The 23300-nt window shown below is 39.1% G+C and overlaps 1 protein-coding gene across 5 annotated transcripts; it reads right to left on the bottom strand.

Annotated features, from left to right (window-relative positions):
• Positions 1 to 182: 182 nt before the first annotated feature.
• LOC135466640 (uncharacterized) lies at positions 183 to 23254 on the bottom strand. Of its 5 annotated transcripts, XM_064744235.1 has the most exons (11): positions 20187 to 20280; positions 19125 to 19157; positions 16860 to 17059; positions 16046 to 16228; positions 13322 to 13368; positions 8810 to 10178; positions 7413 to 8114; positions 5462 to 6118; positions 2980 to 3734; positions 2539 to 2756; positions 183 to 2144 (listed from the first exon to the last, which is right to left on the bottom strand). In XM_064744235.1, exons 3-11 carry the CDS (start codon positions 17002 to 17004, stop codon positions 2048 to 2050), a joined length of 4173 nt encoding a protein of 1390 aa, XP_064600305.1. In that variant the 5' UTR covers positions 17005 to 17059; positions 19125 to 19157; positions 20187 to 20280; the 3' UTR covers positions 183 to 2047. The 5 variants fall into 5 exon arrangements, with proteins under 5 accessions (XP_064600305.1, XP_064600304.1, XP_064600309.1 ...); XM_064744234.1 differs by lacking the exons at positions 19125 to 19157; positions 20187 to 20280 and adding an exon at positions 23169 to 23254; XM_064744239.1 differs by lacking the exons at positions 19125 to 19157; positions 20187 to 20280 and adding an exon at positions 22610 to 22631.
• Between the last annotated feature and the right edge of the window lie 46 nt (positions 23255 to 23300).

Genomic DNA, 23300 nt, shown 5'->3' with positions numbered 1-23300 from the left:
AGATGAAACCATAAGTGGCATCCATGGTACCCAAGCGAAGACATTAATCACATGCTGTCACATGATTGTAGTTTGCCTTTTAATCAGACTACTTTAAATCTCACACTCCATTGCAAATGATGTACTGACACCTCTGTGCCACAGGGTTTATACCTCGAGAGATGAAGAGCACAACACATACAAAAGGACATATTTATATGGCTTTAATTAAAACTAGAATTCACACAGTTATACTCAGTTTCACACAGTATATTACTACAGAGGCCTTTATTACAGGCCAAGATGTCAGAGTGCTAGCACAGCACAGTGAGACAGAAGTCTGTCTAAGTTCAAGTCCAGCTCTAACTGGCTTCATTGTCGGTCATACAGACAAGTTCCACCAGCAATCTGCCTGGTTTCCTCCCTCCATAATGCTGGTCATCATCGTATTAAATATTAAATACTCTTGAGTATGAAGTAAAAACACCAATCAAATAAATAAATACATCACTATAGCAACAAGAGATGAAAACAAAATCCTTCTAGTTCAGCAGTGAAAAAACCTTCGAATTCAAAATGGTGACTGAATGTTTACTTCAAGTCAACTTGAAACTAAAATGTTATTTACAAACAAATGTAGCTTTGTGTTTTATATCTTGTACATAAACAAGCACCTTGAGTTTCATGGCTAACAGGACTACTGTTCAGCATTGAAAAAGGACGGATAAAACCGGAGCATATTAAATTCCAGGTATAAAACATAAGTATGGAGTAATTAAACGAGCTCCATTGTGTAAGCAATCAACAAAGAATCCAAAACAAGATACATTATACATACAAGTATACAATTTGTTCAAAATCAAAAACAATTAAATTGAATGTTAAAAGGCTTCAAGGATTTGGCTCTGATTAGCATGTAATGCAACACAAAAGTCATAAACAAGTGATGAAATAACAAAGGTGACCTCTGAATTTACAATTTTATACACATAAACATTTATGATTCATAAAAACATGATTAAAATACTTAACCAGCCTATATAATTACTCATACTAGTAACAAACTATACATGTACATTTAATTCCACAAAACATTCCATTCATGCAACAGTATTTTGATATACATGTAGTAATATATCTGAAGTCATCGTATAAGTGAATATTTCTTCAGTACGGCGTAAAACACCAATCAAATAAATCTGAAGTAGTAACATAAGGTGGTAAGCAACATTCAAGAAAATATAGGAATAACAAACCAATCTAAAGGTTAGAGTACAGAATTTTCGTACTTTTGTATGTACCATTTATTAAATGTACACAGAAGAAATCATAAAGCTATCTTATCACTCTGTAGGACAGCCACATTATTACATGTACATGAGCATAACTTGGAAACATAGAAGGTATGGATGCTTTCAGTAGAGACCTTTAGTTAGAAGCTTAAAGTTCAACTTGTAACTAAAGGTCTCTATTGTGACAGCCTGTCCAAGGGCACTGTAAGTTAGTCAAGTCAGTTAGTCAAATGGTCGTGCTTATTTAGTCAATCTGCATCCCTTCTGTATACTCTGGACTCTGCCATGCAAGTATAACCCTGCTCACCTTGGTATAAATAGTGACCTTATTTAACAGGAAGAACACTAAGCGTTAGGTGTACTAAACTACCATGGTGACATTATACCTTCAGTTCTAATCATTCCCACTTCATGCTGTGATGAAACTGACTGCAGCTCCCACAGTTCGTGATTCTGACGGGTAACGCACAGGTCCAATTACCTTAGCCTCCTACGTATGACTTACTCAGACAGGGCATCACAACGGCGCCCCCGTTGTGACGTGACCTTCCAGTGCATAGTCTGTAGACTCTTCTATGTATCTTACTCAAAGAAGGCATCTCAAGAGGGTGATATTGTGACTAGACCTTCCAGTGCCCTTGGCCTGTGGACCTTCCTACATATGCCTAACTCAAATAGTGCACCACACAGGGGACATGTTGTGATGACCATCCAGTAGTCATCTGTAGCCTGTAGGAGCCTGTAGCTCCTCCTATGTAAGATTTTCTGACAATGTATCACACAGGGGACCCTTCGTGACTTGACCCTCCAATGCCCTTGGCCTGTAACTCTTCCTGCACACGTCTCAGATACCCTGGATCAGGGTAGCCAAACCTGGATGTTCAGAGAAACATAAACTATAAAGCCTCTTGGAGAGATACACACTAAAGCCGCGAAATCTAGTTTTGATCTTGTGGGTCAAGGGCTCAATAGTCTCCGTGAGCCAGTGCTTCAACCATCTGACTCAGTGATGTTACATTAGAAGTTAATTATACATACATGCATATACCCACCAGGCTCTGGCTTCCTTTCCTTCACAAGAGCACTGGGGTCAAATTCATGAAGCATACTAGTGTTAAGTGTATAGCCTTTAGCGAAGTGCACTTTATATCTATACAACATAAGTAGTCATGGTAGTTATGGATATACTTAACTCAGTGAGCTTCATGAAACCGGCCCCTCAGGACTTTAAATTGACATTGTCATTACGTATTGTACAGCTACTTACTTTTCAGGCCCCCCACGTTGAGCTGTTTTGTGATGAATGTCATTCCAGGTGACCACGTCCTCTCTGCCTGTGGTCACTGAGCGTCCGATGGTGAACACCAGCTGTTGATTAAACGCTTGCTGTATATCTTTCAAAACCTTGTTACCTTCTCTGTTATCAGGTAAATAAGCTGTCCTCCGAAGACCTTTGTAGTATTTACCTGGATTTGGGTGACAGTCCTGTGAAAAAAAATATAAAGATCAATATACAATATTGATATTATTATACGATATTGATATGTTGGTAATATATCAAAAAATTCTATATCCACAGTATCCCAACCTCTTTGATGACCATACCATTTACACCTAATTCCACATCTCAAATACAAAATACAAGAAGCTGACTTGTGAAAAATGAAAATGTAGTTGATGTTTCATTACCCTTATGTAAAGAACTTACCTCTTGTATACCGTCAGGGATTATGTAGTCAATGACTAGAGAACCACAACGCCCATAGCCATCACATGAAGTACTTGTTCGGGAAACATTCATTGTCCCCTTAGGTTGATTCCCAGTGACTACACCACACACAGCCTTGCAAACTGGACAGAGCTTATAGCCTTTATGAAAACACTGCTCGATACAGTCTTTACAGAACATGTGACCGCAGTGCAACACCTTTGGGCGTTTCATTGTGGACAAACATATGGTACACAAAGCTTCAGTCTGGTTTTTCTCCCCATGCATATCCTCTGTAACAGGGATTGTCTTGGTTGCCTTTACCCCATTCTGATCCAAGGAACAACGATGAAGATTAACTTTACATTTGATGCACATTTGACGACCACATTCACATGTGTGTATTTGGTTCCGCTCTCTGCTAGAACAGATATAACAAACTTGATTAGCATTGTAAGGCTGGTTTCCATGCACTACATCTTGCTTATGTCTTGCAGCATTGTCCAAATCGTTCTTGGACAGGGTGAAAACCTCAGCAGCAGATGTATGAGTACCTTGGGCTATCCTACCAGGTTCCCTAAGTGTCTTCCTTGACCAATGATCTGTGAGGATACGGAAGATTTCCTGAACTGTATCTTCATCTGTATCCAGTATATAAATCTCTTCTAGAGAGCAGCGCGGTTGATCCTGAACAGACCTGCATATTTCTGCCACAAGGAGCTCAAGCCATTCACCAAGGGAAAATCCTGATGACCCTGTGTTGTATAAAACATTAAATATGAAAACTATGGCTTGTGCCATTCTCGACGAATGCATTCATTATGATCTCCCAGTCCAAAACAGAAAATGTAACTTGCTCACAAATGTATTTGTCAAAGCTTACACGAAGGAATGAAAATTTCTTGAGTTCGGCTTTAGAACATCAATCAAACCAGACACAAATACTATAACCATGGTAAATGAACAAAAAGATTCATTTCTACTTGCATAAAGAAGATGTCGTTCTCAAACATAACAGGCTTATACTTATTGTGATATATTAACTATACAAGAACAGTTTAACAAAACAGCTGATGACTGCTATTATCTTTTCACATCTATGAAATTTTATCAAGCCAAATTGCCTTTACTTTCACACATTTTCTTGCTGACCTGATGCTGTGCTACATGTACACCACACAGATTGCTGAACAAACCAACAGCACAGCCTTCTGAACTGCTGTATGATATCAGGTAATAAGCATTTGGTAGTTAGGATGGTCATGTATTGTGATATATTGCTGTAGGATATCTGACAATAAACATTGGCCAGGTATGATGGTTATGTATTCTGTGAGACGCTCCTGTGGGATATCTGACAATAAGCATTGGCCAGGTATGATGGTCATGTATTCTGTTTGATGCTGCTGTACGATATCTGACAATAAGCATTGGCCAGGTATGATGGTCGTGTATTCTGTGAGATGCTGCTGTAGAGTATCTGACAATAAGCATTGGCCAGGTATGATGGTCATGTATTCTATGATACATTGCTGTGGGATATCTGATAATAAGCACTGGCCAGGTATGATGGTCATGTATTCTGTGAGATGCTGCTGTAGAGTATCTGACAATAAGCATTGGCCAGGTATGATGGTTATGTATTCTGTGATATGCTGCTGTAGGATATCTGACAATAAGCATTGGCCAGGTATGATGGTCGTGTATTCTGTGAGATGCTGCTGTAGGATATCTGACAATAAGCATTGGCCAGGTATGATGGTTATGTATTCTGTGAGATGCTGCTGTGTGATATCTGACAATAAACATTGGCCGGGTATGATGGTCATGTATTCTGTGAGATGCTGCTGTAGGATATCTGACAATAAGCACTGGCCAGGTATGATGGTCATGTATTCTGTGAGATGCTGCTGTAGAGTATCTGACAATAAGCATTGGCCGGGTATGATGGTCATGTATTGTGATATGCTGCTGTAGGATATCTGACAATAAGCACTGGCCAGGTATGATGGTCATGTATTCTGTGAGATGCTGCTGTGTGATATCTGACAATAAACATTGGCCGGGTATGATGGTCATGTATTCTGTGAGATGCTGCTGTAGGATATCTGACAATAAGCATAGCCAGGTATGATGGTTATGTATTCGATGATATATTGTTGTAGTATATCTGACAATAAGCATTGGCCAGGTATGATGGTCATGTATTCTGTGAGATGCTGCTGTAGGATATCTGACAATAAGCATTGGCCAGGTATGATGGTCATGTATTCTGTGAGATGCTGCTGTAGGATATCTGACAATAAGCATTGGCCAGGTATGATGGTCATGTATTCTGTGAGATGCTGCTGTGGGATATCTGACAATAAGCATTGGCCAGGTATGATGGTCATGTATTCTGTGAGATGCTGCTGTAGAGTATCTGACAGCTTTTGAGCTGTTTTATAACTATAATATATTTGGTCCCAGAACCTGTACGTACCTGTCTCTTCCCAGATAGCAGGGAAGGCTATTGTCCTCAGGTGATCGGCGCTTGCCTGGGCTAAGGCTGCATTCACTAATGATTTAATCTCTTTCTTTCCTCTGTCCTTACTTATAATACTGTCCTGGATAGCAACCAAAATAAATCTGCATTTGAGACCTCTGGCTCTGGTCACAATCACGTTTCCAGGTTGATGACATCTCCTCTCTTTCTCATACGTCTCTCCTGCTATTGCTGATACTATATCTCTCATCCTAGAACGCACCCGTCTTTGTGACACGGACCTTGTACCAGTGACAATGGCATCACCATCAAAGTCTGCCAAATCTTTCTTCTGAACAGTAACTTGACACGTGCTGGTAACTGGCAGACTGAAGCTCAGGACTGGTGATGTCATGTTTGCAGAAGCAATTCTTGCTGCCCCCTGCGTTGAAGGGGTTTCTAACTGTGACGTCTGTGAAGTTGTCAGTGCTGCACGAAAGACCGCTCTCGCAGATTCTAGTTTGGAAATGGACTGGCAAAGCTGCTCAACTTTCTGTTTGTCGATGTCCAGCATATTGATCTCTGTCAGGGTGCACTGGGGGTTTTTCTTCACAAACTCACAGATATCGTTAACCAGTAACTCACAGCCCTCTCTTACCTTAAATCTTGTGGAAGCTGCAAAAGAAGTGCAGGTCACTGATATACCCTGATGTAACGTGTTACCGATATACACTGGACCAGTAGGATTGGCCAAGTACATGACCACAGTTTACTCTCACGCATACATCCATCACATGCCCTGTCAATGCAGCTACCCAGACATAAACGCATTCAGGGGGTACCTTGTTACTGATGGACAGCAACTGGACATGTTTCATAATAGTTGTCCCCAGGTGGCAAAAGAAGATAATCTGTATCTGTTTTGAAGCTCTATGATGTTAATCAATGGTATAATCAATTAAGCTCAGACTTGTGTCGATTTGTAAAGCATTTCCTTATCAAATGATGTGTCAGTATATTTTCAAAGATGCCAAAATGTCCATGTCGTGTTCATGAAATGCTTAACTATGTCAATCTTTCTAAAATGCATGTCCTAGTATAATTCATCAACGATTACAATGTGTGGCTTTTAACAAACAGCCCTTAGGCAAAGAAAGGGGTTATCCCAGGTAACCACGTGAATTAAATTCTGTGAAATTGTAGGATGATAAATCAACCAACACATTTTTCTGGTATTATTTCAGCTTTAATTAATTGCGTTAATTTATGTTATTCAGAAAAGTGATTTTATGATTATGGAGTTTGAATGTTTTTGGTTTTTGGAAGACTACAAATCACATGCTTTGTGTGAGAGAATCTGAGGAGATTATTATTTCTCTGTGTGTTTTTACATGTTTTGCCAAAAAGTAAAACTAACTAAATACCTTCAAATCAAACTGACTGGAGAGACTTGAACATCCTGAGAAAGTATGTTCAAATCAAACTGGCTGGCGAGACATGAACATCCTGACAAAATACCTTTAAATCAAACTGGCTGGAGAGACATGAACATCCAGACAAAACACCTTCAAATCAAACTACATGTAGCTAGTGAGATATGAACATCTTGACAAAACACCTTCAAATCACACTGGCTGAAGAGACATGAACATCCTGACAAAATACCTTCAAATCAAACTGGCTGGAGAGACTTGAACATCCTGAGAAAGCATGTTCAAATCAAACTGGCTGGAGAGACATGAACATCCTGACAAAATACCTTTAAATCAAACTGGCTGGAGAGATATGAGTTTCCGGACAACATACCTTCAAATCAAATTGGCTGGAGACATGAACATCCTGACAAAATACCTTAAATCAAACTGGCTGGAGAGACATGAACATCTCGACAAAATACCTTCAAATCAAACTGGCTGGAGAGATATAAGCTTCCTGACTAAGGCCACCAGGTGCCAGAACAGAGACCTACCTGTGCAGAGGGCAGGGATAGCTAATTTCTTCACTTTCAGATGACTGGCCTTTGACAGCATGCTTCGCACCAGGGAACTGAATTCAGGCTTTCCCATGTCGTGAATGTCACAGATGCCATGTAGAATATATTCACAGTGTAGATCACCAGCCTTGGTCACAATGATATCTCCAATTTTTACATACATGTAATTATACCGCTTCTTCATCTTTTCTCCAATATAGGACTCTCCAGCTGCTGATGCAACAGCACGAGACAGAGGGCTCAGTCCAAACATGTGTCTGTCATCTGTAACTCCAATTGCATCCCCATTGAATTTTATAATGTCTTTGTTGTCAATAACTAATTTGCAAGAGGAGCTGATGTCAAAGACAGCAGGCATGCCGTAGTCCAACGCTTTTCCTGCTCCAAGTCTTGACCCTTGCTTTGTGGGCTTCCCTTCCGCTAATGACTCCTGGGATGAAAACCTTTGAGCTGACGTCCCATTTGACATAGGTCTTTGAGATAAATGTTCCTGAGGTGGCAACATTCCTTGTGTGGATCTGGGAAATGCTTGTGGAAGAGCTATCTTTAGGTGTTGAAGGAGATCAGTTTTAGTGTCCACAAAATGAATTTCTGCAAGAGGTTTCTTTGTCTTGCTGTACTTCTTAATAATGTCTACTACTGCTGATACCCATTTATCTATTGGGAAACGCTGAACACCTGCAAAATGAGTTAAATATATTACAGATAAATAAAATATCAAACTCATTACTGGGCTTATCCAATGGGGAACAATCCATGCTTTTAGCACCTGGCTAAAGGAAAACCAGATACCATACACTCTACATTGTGTTGAAATTTTAAAAATTATATCCCGTAGTTCTTCAACCTTTTCAATCGCCTCTGTGACCAATATACTGAAGCATTATGAGAGAACTTCGAGGTGTAGAGAAATAATTTGCAGAGATTTATGAAGCTTGCATCTTTAGTGACACAAACAAATCATTTTTGAGTGATTTTCATAGTAACTGTATGCATAAATTATTTCTTTTGTTCGTTTATCCTAGGTTAAATATGAAATCTTCTCAAGCTCTGGTATTACATTATTTCAGTTTGTACTTTATTCCATAAACTGTTAAATAAAATGATTGAACTGTGACATTAAGCACACCACCAAACATCATGATTCATATTGAATTAAATACATTTGTTTACAATCACTGATAAACAACCTACTGGAAATAAAACTAAACTTCACCTTTAGTTTGGTTTATAGATAACTAGGGCTACAAAAGGAGATTGGAAATACAGAAGAAGTTTACATTCAACTTGGAATAATAAAATAACTCTTCATAATTTGACTTGAACTCTGACTGACCTGATGGCAAGATGAAAACTGCAAGAGAAATACTCACCTGTTCCAATTCCTAATAACGCCATAGATTTCATCTCCTCTTTCTCGGCTTTTTGCAGGGCAGCCTCAACTGATTTTTGCAGTGCTGCAATACAACTCTTCTCATCCTGGCTCTTCCACACTGGCAGCGTTACATGAAGTATTTTCTTATAGTTCAGCTTTCCAGCTCTCGTGGACACACATTTGCCAAGGTCCAGCTGGCGAAGATTTGAACACTCCTTCTCAAATTCTGGTCCAGCTGCCCTCTTGATAGCCAAAGCCGCCCCTCCACCGTGTCTGAGATGCTGGTCGGTGGAATTCACAACACAATCTACCCCCGACAAAGATGTGATGTCTCCTTCATAAACCTTCAGAATCAACTTTTCAGTAAAGAATACCATCCCTGTTTGGCCTTCCAGTTTTGAAAAAGTTCGATTTTTTCTCCTGTCTGAGGGAAGCCTTTTTTGGGATTTAGCAGTGGGATTTCTGCCCCTGTCACTTGCAGCACCGCTAAGGTTTGTCCATGTGTACTTATGTTCCTCACTAGTTCTTTCTTTGTCACCGTTTGAACTATCAGACTCACCAGACAGGGCTTCATCTGACGATTCGTCCAATGATGCAGTGTTAGTGACGGTGTGGCTGCCAGCATTCTTGTGGCTGGTGCTCATGTGTTCTTTGCCACTTTTTGGGGGGTCAAGCTCAGGGATTCTCTGCTGCCTAGTCAACTCTTTATCTCCCTGTCCATCAGGGGGAGGAGCGTAACCTCTCACATCCCTGGGGTCTATCCTTGTGTGTTGTCCCTTAGTTGTCTCTGGATCCAGCACAGAGCACCTCTTCTCTCTGGTCATCTCCTCTCTCCCTAGTTCAGCAGGAGCAGCATTATAGTCAATATCACTTCCACTGCCCCTGGGGTTTGCCCTTGTGTTTTCTCTCCCAATTATCTCTAGGTCCAGCTCACGGTGTTTCTGCTCACTGGTCTCCTCTCTTCCTAGTCCATCAGGAGGAGAGTTATATTCAGTGTGACTGCTATTACCCCAGGGGTCAGTTCTCGGGAGCTCTATCCCAGTTTTCTCTGGGTTCAGCTTAGGGTTTCTCTTCTGTCTTGTCTGTTGTTTATCTGCCAGTGGTTCTGGGTCAAGCTCTCCTTCTTGCCTCTTTTTCTCTTTTAACTGTCCTCTCGGCTGACTTGCCATCCAGGCCTCTGCAGCAAGGCTGGTTACTATATCAATGGATTTCCAACATCCTCTCACTTCTATACCCACACACTCATTATGTTTGTTGAAACTCTTGTGATGTGTGACACCACTTGGAACACATTTTCTCAGATTCCTGTTTTGTTTCAGTGCAATCCAAGCTTCTGGCATGATGACCACTGATGCCTGTACAACCACCTGCACAGGAGAATACATAATAATCATTATCAATAAAAAAATCTGAGGCATTCACATACAATTACATACATTTAGAAACAAAAGCACGAAGAGGCTGTAAACAAAAGATAAACAACTACCACAAATAACCCCCCAAAAAACATGGAAATTTTATGGAATACCAAGCACTTAAAACATTTTGCATATACTTGAAAATCAGTCAAAACAACAAAAAAGCCTAGAAATAATCTTAAACTGCAGAGCTAGTGTCCAGATTTTCCTACTGGTTGTCACTATAAAGATTACAGCCTGTTTAAATGGTACATCGCTGGGAGGGCATCTAAGAAATGTAATAATTACTTTAAATCAACCACAACGAATAGATTTGCTGCCCTAGCCGATCTCCAGACAGCCGACTGGTACGGCAGTGCTGCTCAGGTGGTGACACCGATGCTGGCCAACCCAAGGATGACTGGGCTATATCACCTGGAATTTCCTCGCTTCAAGATAGATATCATTGTATTCCCTGAGGTACATGTATTGTAAGTACCTATCTGCGATGACAACTCCATGCACATTGCTGTTGGCATAGCCTATGCCTATACAGGCATCTACAATATAAATCTGGGCGTCTGCATTAGTTTACATAGATTTGCTATCAGTTTTCAGTTCAATTAAGCACCATAATGCTGGCCGCCGTTGCATAAGTGAAGTATTCTTGAGTACAGCCTAAAACACAAATCAAATTAATAAATACAAACAGTTCAATTAAGCTTCAGGTTTCAGCTGACTGCGGCCCCAATATAGTAATCAAATCTTTTCAGTTTAGCTTTTTTCCTGTCATAGATTTCAGTTGTAAAGAACAAACTGTTTTTGGTGGATACAAAATTCTTCTGTTTTGTACTGTAAATCTAAGTTTTCCCAAGGCTAATTAGGTGGACCCTAAAACTTCCACACTAATGAACTGCCTGATGGCTTGGCTTGTTCTGGTCACAATTTATAAATGTTTCAGAAACCAGTTTGTAGACCTCATTACTCTATCAAAACAACACTTATTTTGTCAATTTCATCGTAGCTTTTCAACTAATTAATTAATTAATTAATTAATTCAGGGCCATATTAGGGTCAAACATTCACCTAATATATAGTTCTATATTAAAGTCAGCCAACCTGTCTGTCGGTCATTTGGTTTGTTGTCGGTTGGCCAAATTTTTTAGGTATGGAAGCAAAGTGGACAGATTCCAATGAGGGCATTCCTGAAGTGGTGTCACCGATTTACCGAAGTAGTTCCAGTTTTAGAGTGTACTGCCACAGTGTGTTTTAGCATCTTTGTAAGGTTTTCTTCTATTTGGGTATGTAAACCCTTCTAGAGCATCGTTATTGTGAAGCACTAGTTCATGAAAATAGTTCATAAAATTCCTGTCAAATTATTTTTTTCACAATAAAATTTAGTGTTAGCTGCATGATACATGCCGCATTTCCAGTGATTTGGCCAGGCCATGATTAAAAAAATGTTTGTTGCCAGAGCGCTAATTTCGGGCCGACTCCATCTTTTAGGGATGAGGGGGGATGTGAAAATTTCTTTCAGCAGAAGACGCACATTGCCAAGGACAAACCACTGCACTGCTCCAATTTACCGAAATTTCGTTCAGTGTTACAGTTTTCCTCTCGCTCCTAAAAATCTACCAATGGCATTATTTAAAACCTAGTGTTTGGCAGCCGACAGTCACAGATCCCTTGGGCCTACTGTTATATACCACTAGCCAGTGTGGTGGTTCAGTACTGCTTAGTATATCAGTGCATCATTAGATCAGTTGACCTACATTCTATAAGGCTAATACCTTACAATCCTGCAAATGCTCTGCATAATAGGCAGACCCCTTCTGAACCCATGGGTTACATTGGGTAACATCTTTTAACACTGGGCCTGAGTGCAAGACAACACCAACAAAAACCTTTCCTTGTCTAAGCCAGATAATTAACATAAGTAAGGGCTCGGCCATGCTGGTTGAATGTCCGTTAATACATTGAGTGAGTGACAAGGTAACTTCCATAAGTGGTGGGTACGAGGAGAAGGTCTAGTCTGTCAGTATTTGCTGTTTGAACAATATTGTAAAAGAGAACATTAAATTATATCCTGCTCAGCAGGGGATGGACAAAAGTCCTACGAGACAAAAACTACGTGGACAAAACCCCCGGCACACCTCCTCGATTAGTATTTAGTGTATATGGTAAAAGTTCTTTGAGAAAACTTGAAACATTCTCACTGAAGTGACGTTTCAGATTTCAATGTATGTTTTCAATCTATAGGACCTCTTCTTACTTCAACCTCCATGTATTCTAACTGTTTTTGATGACATCAGAAAGAGCTATATACCTCTAAGTGGTATACAGAATGCTCGACTTCCATTCCAGACTTATTTGAAAACTAAAAAAATCTACAAGTATGGTAAACAACTGCTCAGTGCTGTATTGCAACTTGTGTTAGAAATTCTAAAAAGACAAATTTTACAGATGCCTGTAAACCGAATCTAAATGCAAACCTTATTGCAGCTGCCAAGCGATACTGTTTAATAATTGTAGTAAGCTATAACCTACATGCTATGCTGAAATTTTTTATCCAAACAAATTAAATATAGTGGCAGAGTAAACTTGTATTGTCTCGACAAAAAGCATTCGATAATAATATTAGTGACATCAGAGACACTCATTTTTGGCGATACTGTTCTGAAAATGTACTCGTACAACGCTTATGAGAAGAAAGCCGAGCGACAGAGTGAAATATGCTTTGATGACAATTTTTTAGGCACACTATAAGAATTCACATTAACAAATATTTAACATCATGTTTGTGAGACTGTCAAATATGTTTTGTAGGGTTTTTGTCCGCTGAGGATTTTTGTCAGCTGAGCTTTTGTCCACCGGGCTTCTGATCGCCGGCGCTTTTATCCTGGATTCCTGCTCAGCCCATATATCTGAATTTGACTTAAGTAGGTCAGCATGACAATCCTATAGACAGCGTTTCTGAACCACAATTTTTTTAAAGATATATTCAAAGGGTTTGTTCTTGCAGTCATGTTGATGCTGGTGATGGTTTGTTTTGATTGTAGCTCCATTTGGTTGAGAGAATATTCCATTTGAAAGACAAAAACCAAAAGACCTACCTTATTTTTGAACACTTCTTCTGTTTCCGAGATGATTTCTTCTCTGCCTGTTGAAGAATTATGATATGTGACAGCCATGACTTTTGCACTTTACGGTAATTTACACAAGCACAGAGTATCAACAAGGGACATCCTCCAGAGGTTACTGTGGGTAACACCATATGTAAAATCTGAGCTCAATACATGCAGCACTTTTTCAGATACCGCCGTTAACACTTACCCTAACATCAATTCCAATGAATGTCATATTGTATCCCAGTTTATAATAATAAATATGCACCCAGGGAATCACAATGTAACTTCCCCCTCCTGTTATTGTGCTTCGAATGTATGCAAACCCTGAGCTCAATGCTGCTGATGCAGTATTGAGATATCACCTTTAACGTTTACTTTAACACTGATTCCAATACACAAAAGGTTCAGTTGTGAATTTAGTAATTTACAACAGAACATAAAACATTTTCCTCTTATTACCATGTTTTACATGCGTGCACAACTTGAGCTCATGCATTACTTTTGAAGACACTATCTTTAGCATTTACCTCTGTTTCCACTGTCAATGGACCCTGATGCTCAGGGCACGACATTAATTACACCTGTACTTTGTACAACTGAGTTAAAAATATTCTCAAACAAGAGTTTCTAAACCTGTTTAGATTGAAGAATAGACAATGTTATATAGCCTAAGTATATGTCCAGTTCTTCATGAAATTCTTAACTTGTAATTAAAGCCTGAAATATCTGAACACAGTAAGGAGTTTGCCTCCGTGGCCAAGGGAGTTAGCACGTCAGTGTAGTGCAACGACCCAGGAGCCTCACACCAATGCTGTTGCTGTGAGTTCAAGTCCAGCTCATGCTGGCTTCCTCTCAGACTGTAAGTGGAAAGGGACATATGCAAGATCCATGTATTCACTGGGTAATATTTATTTGTTTATTTGATTGATGTTTTATGCCGTACTCAAGAATATTTCACATATACGACAGCAGCCAGCATTATGGTGGGAGGAACCGGACACAGCCTGGCGGAAACCCATGAGCTGGACTTGAACTCACAGCGATCACATTGGTGAGAGGCTCCTTGGTCATTACGCTGTGCTAATGTGCTAACCAACTGAGCCACGGGCTAATAAGTACTACCGCCTAAAACCACAAGAATATTTCACTTGCACGACAGTTGCCAGCATATGTTGGGAGGAAACCGAATAGAGCCAGGATGAAACCCCCAACCATCCAAAAGTTGCTGTCAGACCTTCCGCCGTACGATCAAAGTCAGCTGGCTTTTATTGGCTGATAAGAGTCATTGAACTATAAAGACATGCCTTTCTATTTTTGCTATATTTTGAATGAAAAGACAATTTCAAGTGGCCCATAGCTGTCAGACCTGGCTCTCATGATGTGGGATTTAAAAAACAATAATCAATGCAAATGTAACTGATGCAGCAACTTGGTTAGCATAGCAAATTGCCATTGCCATTTTTAAAGCACACGCTTCAATGCTAGGGTGGACTGTTATCCTCAAATTACATGCATTTTAAGGACTCCTTCGTCATCATATGACTGAAAAATTGTTGAGTACGACGTTAAACCCCAAGCACTCACTCACTCAAATTTAAGATCATCTTCTTTCACAGTAGTTTAGAAAGCTAAAATATGAAGTAAGATTCATCAGAGAGACAACTGAAAATTATTGCTGATGTTGATCAGAAAGAAGGTATTTTTGAGAGCATTATTTCAGCAACATTTTACTAATGGGTCCCTGTGGCATCAGAGTCCCTAAACTCAGATAGTATGGTCCAGAAAGTCCACCTTAGAATTCAAACATTTGAACTATCTTCACAAAAGGTCTAAAAAATAAATGAAAGTACATTTATGCATAGTTTTAAGTTGTCTAAATGATGCATTCATCAATTTTTTGAGGTATTTCCTCAAAGTTCCTTCTGTTCATTATTGAAACACAAAGAAAAAAGTTCCCAAAACATGTGGTCAATCGCCCTGAATATGATGTGGAACTTCTTGATTTTAATCTAAAGGTTCCAGAATTTATCTTTTTCTAGATGCTGTCAAGTGCGGCTGACTTGAATCAAAAGTGAGAGTTATCAAAGGTTAACTTGCTGTAGATGCACCAAGTACACTTGTGTTAATTATGACATTATGGGCTTTATTACTCCTGAATAATTAGGTAATATGAACATGAAATCGCTATGGTGTTAAAATAGACATGTCTTTGAAGCATCTTGGTACAGCTTTGACATATGGAGGAGAGCACACTCAAAAAGATCAAGTTCCAGGTTAGTGAATGAAAGAGCACAGATCTGTATTTCCAAAAGCTAAGATGGGAAGAATGAAACAGATCTCAGAACTGTTGTACATTGGAGCAACCAACTGAAAACACTGTTCCAAGGGGTGTACATGTAACTTGTAGTTTAAAATTTATTCAGTCCAGCTGCATTTGATGTCTTAATTCTTTAATTCCACATTGAGATTACCGCACTGTTTTTCAGCTTTGCAAAAAACATGTAATTCTTCTTTAATTGTATGTTTTGGCAAAACATCAAGTCTTTTTTCTGGTTTTCCATCATACACCTTTGATCACAGGCCAATGACTGCTGGTTTAAAGCAAGTCAAATTGAGCATACATGTAGATGTGTTCATTTACATTTGCAAGGAAGAAATACCTGAAGAAATATTCAGCAAAAGCTAAAAATAAATGATTTTAATACAAACCTTGCTCAGAATATTCAGTGTCCACAGTGTCCTCAGAGGTGTCAGAGCGAGAGAAACAGTGTCCTGTGAGGCTGTGCTGCTCAGCCAGTGGCACAGATTCATACAGACTTGATGGCGTTCTTGTCCTGGATGAGCTCATGTCATTGCAGTGTCTGTCACCAGCATCAACCGCCCTCCCAGATCCTGACAAACAGATAAAAAAAACAAAAATTAAAAAAAACAACAACACATTTTACTTCTCACACAATCTTACCAAAGTCAGATCTTTGGCAGCCTCACCCTATAGTACAGCTCATGCTGCCTTCCTCTCTTGTCATAACTTGGAGAGTCTGCAAGCAAACTTGCAGTGGCCAAGGGTTTCCACTGAGCTGAACATGTTTTTTCTCACCATAATGGGGTGGTCATGCTACCATCATATTTGTAAGTGAAATATTCTTGAATCCAGCATAAAACACTAATTAAACAAATAAATAAATCCCTGTTTTTTTTTAAGAAACATTTTCTCTCAGCCCATTCAATATTGGTCCATTCAAATTTCTGTTTCCACATTTTGGGTACCAGGTGTAGTGAATTCATTGTACTTTAAACAACAAATCTGATTGGTGCTAAGTTTTGACCTCTCCAACCAATGAGAGTAAACTCGGAAAGGCAAGAAAAGGATTTTATTAACAAATTTAATTAGTAACAAGTTATTACAGAAAGTGGCCATTCGACTCGATATCACTTACTGTGACTGAGGTGGTATGAAATCAGAAATAGGCCTACCAAGGAACCGGATTCCTTAATTTTAATGTTGTACAATAATTGTTCTAACCTGCCCCAGATTGCAAATGTAAGTTTCCATGACTGTCTGCTCTGGGTCGACCTGATGATGTCTGTCTAACCTTGCCGTCATGATTCCCATCCAAATGGCCTCCATCCCAATCATCTAGTTTTCCACTGCCTCTGTTAGTTGCCATATTGCTGCATAAAACCACCCAAGATGCTCTTCAATTTTTTCTATCACACCAAACTCTGAGTAAAGAAAATGTAGAAACAGTATTATCAGTATACAGCGAGAAATTATAAAGCATATTTGCTGCTGCCTTGACTGGTAAGAGCAAAGAAAACAGGACCAGCTGGCCCAGTGTGAGTCTGATGTGACTGGATGGGGTGTTATGTTTGGTGTCTTCAGCATGATACTTCAGTGGTGGCATCGCTTTGGCGGCATGGACTCACCCTGCCACAAGATATGTACACACACTTAATGGCTCTTTGTCATCATATGGCAGAAAAATTCTTTAGTATGACATAAAATCACAAGTATAATACATATATAATGAGGAAATAAATTGAACAAAAAACTTGATGTTCAATACTTCTAAATAGCTAGACCATATTACATTAATGGGTTTCACCAGTTTTAATTGTAGGGCCTGGCTAAATACTACAGTGTAATGTGTATGCTCAATGAAGATCACAAGAACTTAACCAATGAAAGTGCACATCTGCATTCAAATCTCAAGACACATCTCGTCTTGGCTGCATATTCATGTCAGAGGTTTATCAGGCAGTTGGCAAGTTGTTCAGGCTTTATCCAGGCCATGTCATATTTCAACCAGTCTTTGTAAAACTATGTCACTACCTGACATCATATACCTGATATCACAATATAAATGTAGTCATAAATAATATAAATATATATACATGCCCACCTTGTTTTTTTCTTCTAGAAAACACTCGTATTTCATAGGCAGGCCAACAGACCCCTGCTTAATTTGGTACTGACAGAAACTCACTTTCAGTCCAGTTTCCCTGCTCCTGAGTACGACTTCAAAATGTCAATCACTAATCATAAAGGTACTGAATAGACACTATTTTCTCGGCACAATGCCAGGCACCTACGTGATACATAGCTGTTCGGCTCACCCAGACGAAAGTGCACATGCCCTTATATTTTAAAGAAGACCAAATCACATGAAGACATACATCCAATGATTTAAAGTGAACATAAAAGTCAGCCACTAAAACTGAATTGATAAAGTAGTATTCCAGAAATGTGCTAAAAATATTTTTAGAACTCTACAATGCTCATTAACAAAGTAAAAGCCACTCATTTGGTGACGCCATCTCGCCATGGTATAGCTAATATCTAGAGTGATGTCACAAACCCTAGGAGCTCTCCCTACCATCAGTATTAAACACTGTGACAATAAAAAAAGCATTTGGCCGAGCTGGCTGTAACAACTTCTGGGAATTTACCCAATATAGCACGAACTTCTGATTAATAACAGATTCTATCATTCAGAATTTGGGGAGATATTTTCATAACAAATCTAACTTTGCTCAGGAAATATAATGCAAAGTCACAATATTTTTCTTCAAGCAATGACTCTGCCGAGGAGGTGGCTGTCTTCCCAGCTCACCCTGACAACTTACTGCAGTATCCTGCCCAACATGTACGCATTGTCACTGTACGCAGTATCCATTCTCAGTTCCCTGCTCAGGAATGTGTAGTAGAAAATGCATAAGTTTAACACTTAACGTAACTGCAAAATCCAATTTATTGTATCGATATCTGTGTATCCACTATAAGAAACCACAATGACAATCGAGCGCTAATAGTTTTTTTGGCGTGACAGCCCATTATCATGTGACACTTTCAGCACTAGTAATTGGCCATGTTCATAAAGGGCTTCCACAACATGGCTACTCCTGGCGAATTGTCCGTCAGTGCCATATCCCCAATGCTGAACTTCATATTCTCAGCTTTCAAAACTTTACAGAAGCTTTTGCATATTTTTCTGTGATAACTATCTCCTGTATCATTTTTTCTATGTATATATAGTGGCAGATTTTATGTTCACTTTAACTTAGATTACAAAGGACTTAGGGACTCTTATTCTGATCATGATCAAATATATAATATATATATAGAATTGAAGTAAGAATCTGAATATCTCCAAACAAGGAAAATCGAGGTTAGTTGAACGACTATTAAAAATGATATCTCAGACGTACTTAGGTAAAACTTTCAATCATTAAACTTGGTATGTTTCTTTTCGTTATTTTGGCTGAAATTTGTTGTACGACAACTTACCCAGAATTTATGTTGTCAAGCAAAATTTGGATCCTATAACACAAGAAATAACAATTTTAAAGTCACTTGAAATTTTGATTTATTAGTCTAAGATCACTTCGTGGTCCTGGGGCCTGCTCTATTTGTAACCTATCAGAAATCTACACCTCAAAGTGTACGTAATATCAACAAAAATATATGTTTGCTTCCACTAAAAGGGAACAGGGACCTGTTAATAAGAGATGATTTTACAAAAAAATAACTAACTACAAAATGTTATGTGACAAATAAGGGAAATTCTTATGGAGAAAGCGATGTGGTGTGATCTGAAAAGGCCATCATATTTTATATGAATTTAATGCTTTTTATGGCGAATCAAAAATAAAAAAAAAATCCACGAAAATAGTTTTAGGCACAGTTTTGCATGACGCTGACTTTGTCACATCTTTTAGGCTAACTTTAGCTGCCGCATTTTTGCTGGTATGCTCAATGAGCATCAACTTTTAATTCATTTCATTTATTTTAATTTTTAATTCTCACTCTTAATTGCGCCTCTTAGAAATGTGCGCTAATAGGGGGTACAATTTCTACATGCCCTAAATGTGACCTCAATGAAGAGCTATTGAGAGACAATTTCACTAATAACTGCATAGTTTTCACGAATTTCCTCTAAACCCATTAATTCATTTGTCTTAGCGATGGTCCCAGCTATTATTAATATGCTTTATGTACTTAACTGCTACCATAATGATAACCAAATGAGAATTTTTCACTTGATGTGGTTAGTTTTATGGGTATAGAGAAAACCAAAGTGCCAAAAGTAAACCACTGGCCTTTGGCAAGTTACTAACTAACATTCCCTCATGCGTTGTACAGGTATGTGTGCCATATTTTAGAAATACAACACATCTTCAGACAGACTGTGCAAACGCCCATGCACACTTTAATTGTCATCCACTCTTTGTCCAACATGGTCTCATACACAGTGAGTGCAGGCAAATTCCCTGTGCAAGGTCGGTTTTGAGCTTGCACGTCATTTGCCCTAAAGATTAAAAATAGATGCTTCATATTCACTATACATACATGTACGGGAAAATCCGCAGAGTGTATTACACAACACAGGAATGAAATATATCAAGCCAAGGTCATCCACTCACCACAAGTCTGTACATGTACTCGTTGGCTATTTGTCAATATATGCTGTGCTGGTCTATACCAGTTCTTTGCTTTGGAGAATTATGTCTGACCTACTTTCATTTTCGAAGCCAACCACCACCTGCTCCCATGTAGATGCGTCACTACAAAGTTAACAGCACACCTAATGTACATGAGTCTGGAACCCCATGAAATAATGTCAGAAACCCCAAAGTGCTTTTGTGTAACTGATCTCTTGGAAGTATTCAATTACCACATTCATTGTACCTGAACTATGCATGTATACCTGGTAGATGTACTTGAACTAAACTGAAGTGTTATATGAAGAACTTTGCTCCACTTCAGATAGACACTGTACGCAAACAGCTATTTCAAACTGCTTTTGTCTCCAACATTTTCTAAATGGACCTGATCAAACATTCAACTCAAAAAGGAAAGTGATGGCACAGAATGCATGCATGCACTCAAAGCGTCATGAATGCATCTGTTTTTTCACATCTGACAAATGCCAGAAAAGTGATTCACAGGCCAGCAGTTTCAGTTGTTAAACATGCACGTATGGTATTAAAACCAATTAGTTTATCCAACTCATTCACATGTCAATGCCTACAAATTTTGGGGCTCTACTGATTTGATATGAGAACTGAAACTGAAGATGAAATAGTGTAATTGCTTGATATGAAATACACACAAATCCCAACAGTTCAACAGTTCTTGTTTTAGGTTTTTGTCAGTGGGCTTAAAAATGGCATTTCGCTACTCAAGTCTGCAGAAAGTTATATGGTTATAGGAATTTCTCGCTCACTTCGGACAGGGCATGCAGAGTATGTAGGCTATCTGTATGCTTGGGATTTTTGTGTCATACTTAACAATTTTTAAGTCATATAATGAGTCATTAGGTGTGGGTAAATATCCCGTCTTCTTTAGCTGCAGGGCAAGTCCATGCCCCCAAAATCCTGCCACCACTGAAGTATCATGTCGAAGACACCAAACATGACACTCAGGCTCACTGTCACCCCATCCAGTCACATTATACTGATACCAGGCCAATCAGTCATGTTTTCTTGCTCTTAGGAATAAACATTTACCCTTGTTAACCCACTCGTTAAAAGTTTCATAGCATTAACTGTGGTAAACAGAATGAATCTTAGGCTGGACTATAACCAAAAGTCCTCAGCATTGACACAAATTCACAAAGAGGACATTTTCAAAACTTACCCTTGTGTAGCCACCATGCATCTCGATCTGTTTTTGTTCTCAACACATGATCTATGTCATTGTGGCCATTCAAAACATCATTCATGTGAGATATTCCCTGGGACTCTCTGTACATATATGTATGTCTGCATTTATATAAATTTGGCAGAGGTTAACAAAGTTCATCACCTCAATGTTTTGCTCATGTAGCCTTGATAGCAGCAAGCTAACCAAATGATGTCATGCAAACTCAGAAAACTTAAATATTTTTCATGAACAGGTGTGATCAAGTGACCAGTTTGGTTCAGAGAGTCTCAGAACAGATTAATGACAGAAATCACTCAGTTGATGTTGATTTATGCTAGGGAAGTTTTAATATGCATGTGAACAGAGGTAAATGTTCCATACCCTAAATCAGACACATCTGGAGCTGTCTCTCTGGGGTAACTCTTGCATTCACTTTGCTTTAATTGACAGTTACCCCTCTAAGCAACTCATATATTGTTAGATTAGGCCTACGTACCGGTAATTAATGTAGGAGTCAGCCAAAATTGAGGTATTTCTCTACATGATAACCTAACAAAAAAAAGTACCGGTACATAACTACATCTTGACTGCATATTATTTGGGTTTTTTTTAAACCAAATTTCAAAATATGTACCACATGTATGATCTCCCTCGATCCAACTTACATGTATCTATTCTTGAGTACATACATGTACACTGACTGTTGGCCGGGGAATATCTCGATATTCATGGCTGCTCAACCCACTGAGGGTTCTCGTCCCTGAATGTGGGTTGAGCAGCCATGAATATAGCGTATCCAAATATTCTTCAACCAACATAACCAACATGACCGACAAGACCAACTGTGAATGTACGTCAGTGTGGGCCCACTTGGACTAACATATGTAAGTCTCTGCAAAGTAAACACAATGAATAAATAATCATAGCCTACATCCTGAAATCTGAACCTAAATGAAATCGATGCACAGGCCAGATATAGCAGGATTTCACTTTGCAATTTGACACAAAAATTTTCAAAATTTTCGTTTCCGACATCACATACATGTAGACTGGGAGGGGGAGAGGGGAGGGAACAGGGATTGAGGGAGGGTACTTAAGACATATCTTTGTAAAGTATGCATTGTTACCTGATTGTTTCATAATTATTTTTTAACTGGCCCGGATAGTACAGTTGGTAGAGCCTCCGCTTCGGGACCGGTAGATCCAGGATCAATCCTTGATCAAGTCACACCTAAGACTTTAAAAGAGGAAGTTGTAACTTCCTCGCTTGGCGTTCAGCATGAAGGGGATAGTGCAACGACTGGTTGACCCGTATCAGTATAATGGCTCGGGCGGGGCGGCTTACTTGCCTTCGGTAAATCGTCTCAGTGAAGCAGCACTAAATAAAAGAGCGGTGGAAATCCGTCCTGCAACAAGGAGGCACATTACACGTACATGCACCCTAATGATTCCTTCGTCGTCATATGACTGAAAAATTGTTGAGTACGACGTTAAACCCCAAACACTCACTCACCATAATTATTTTCAAAATATATCCTGAGCTTAATTCACCAAGCTTCTGTGAAAACATTTTGCTTGGTCACACTTAAAAACTTACACACAAACACTTACAGTAATACATGATAAAAGTGAGGGAAAATTAACTGGAATTATCGTGACAACTTGCAGGAGTTCGAGCTGGCCTACCTTGAAAAATCGAGAATTTAAAAACGATTACGTATGAGTAGATATCTGGAACATGTCAGCCTGCAGAGTCATACACCACCGCGAGTTCGGAAATTCCGAGAAATAACACTCGGGGAATCCCCTAGACTCAGT

Source organism: Liolophura sinensis, chromosome 6, assembly GCF_032854445.1.
Source record: "Liolophura sinensis isolate JHLJ2023 chromosome 6, CUHK_Ljap_v2, whole genome shotgun sequence".
Classification (NCBI taxonomy): domain Eukaryota; kingdom Metazoa; phylum Mollusca; class Polyplacophora; order Chitonida; family Chitonidae; genus Liolophura; species Liolophura sinensis.
The sequence above is the reverse complement of the archived record's forward strand: the minus strand, read 5'-3'. Positions and strand labels throughout refer to the sequence as shown.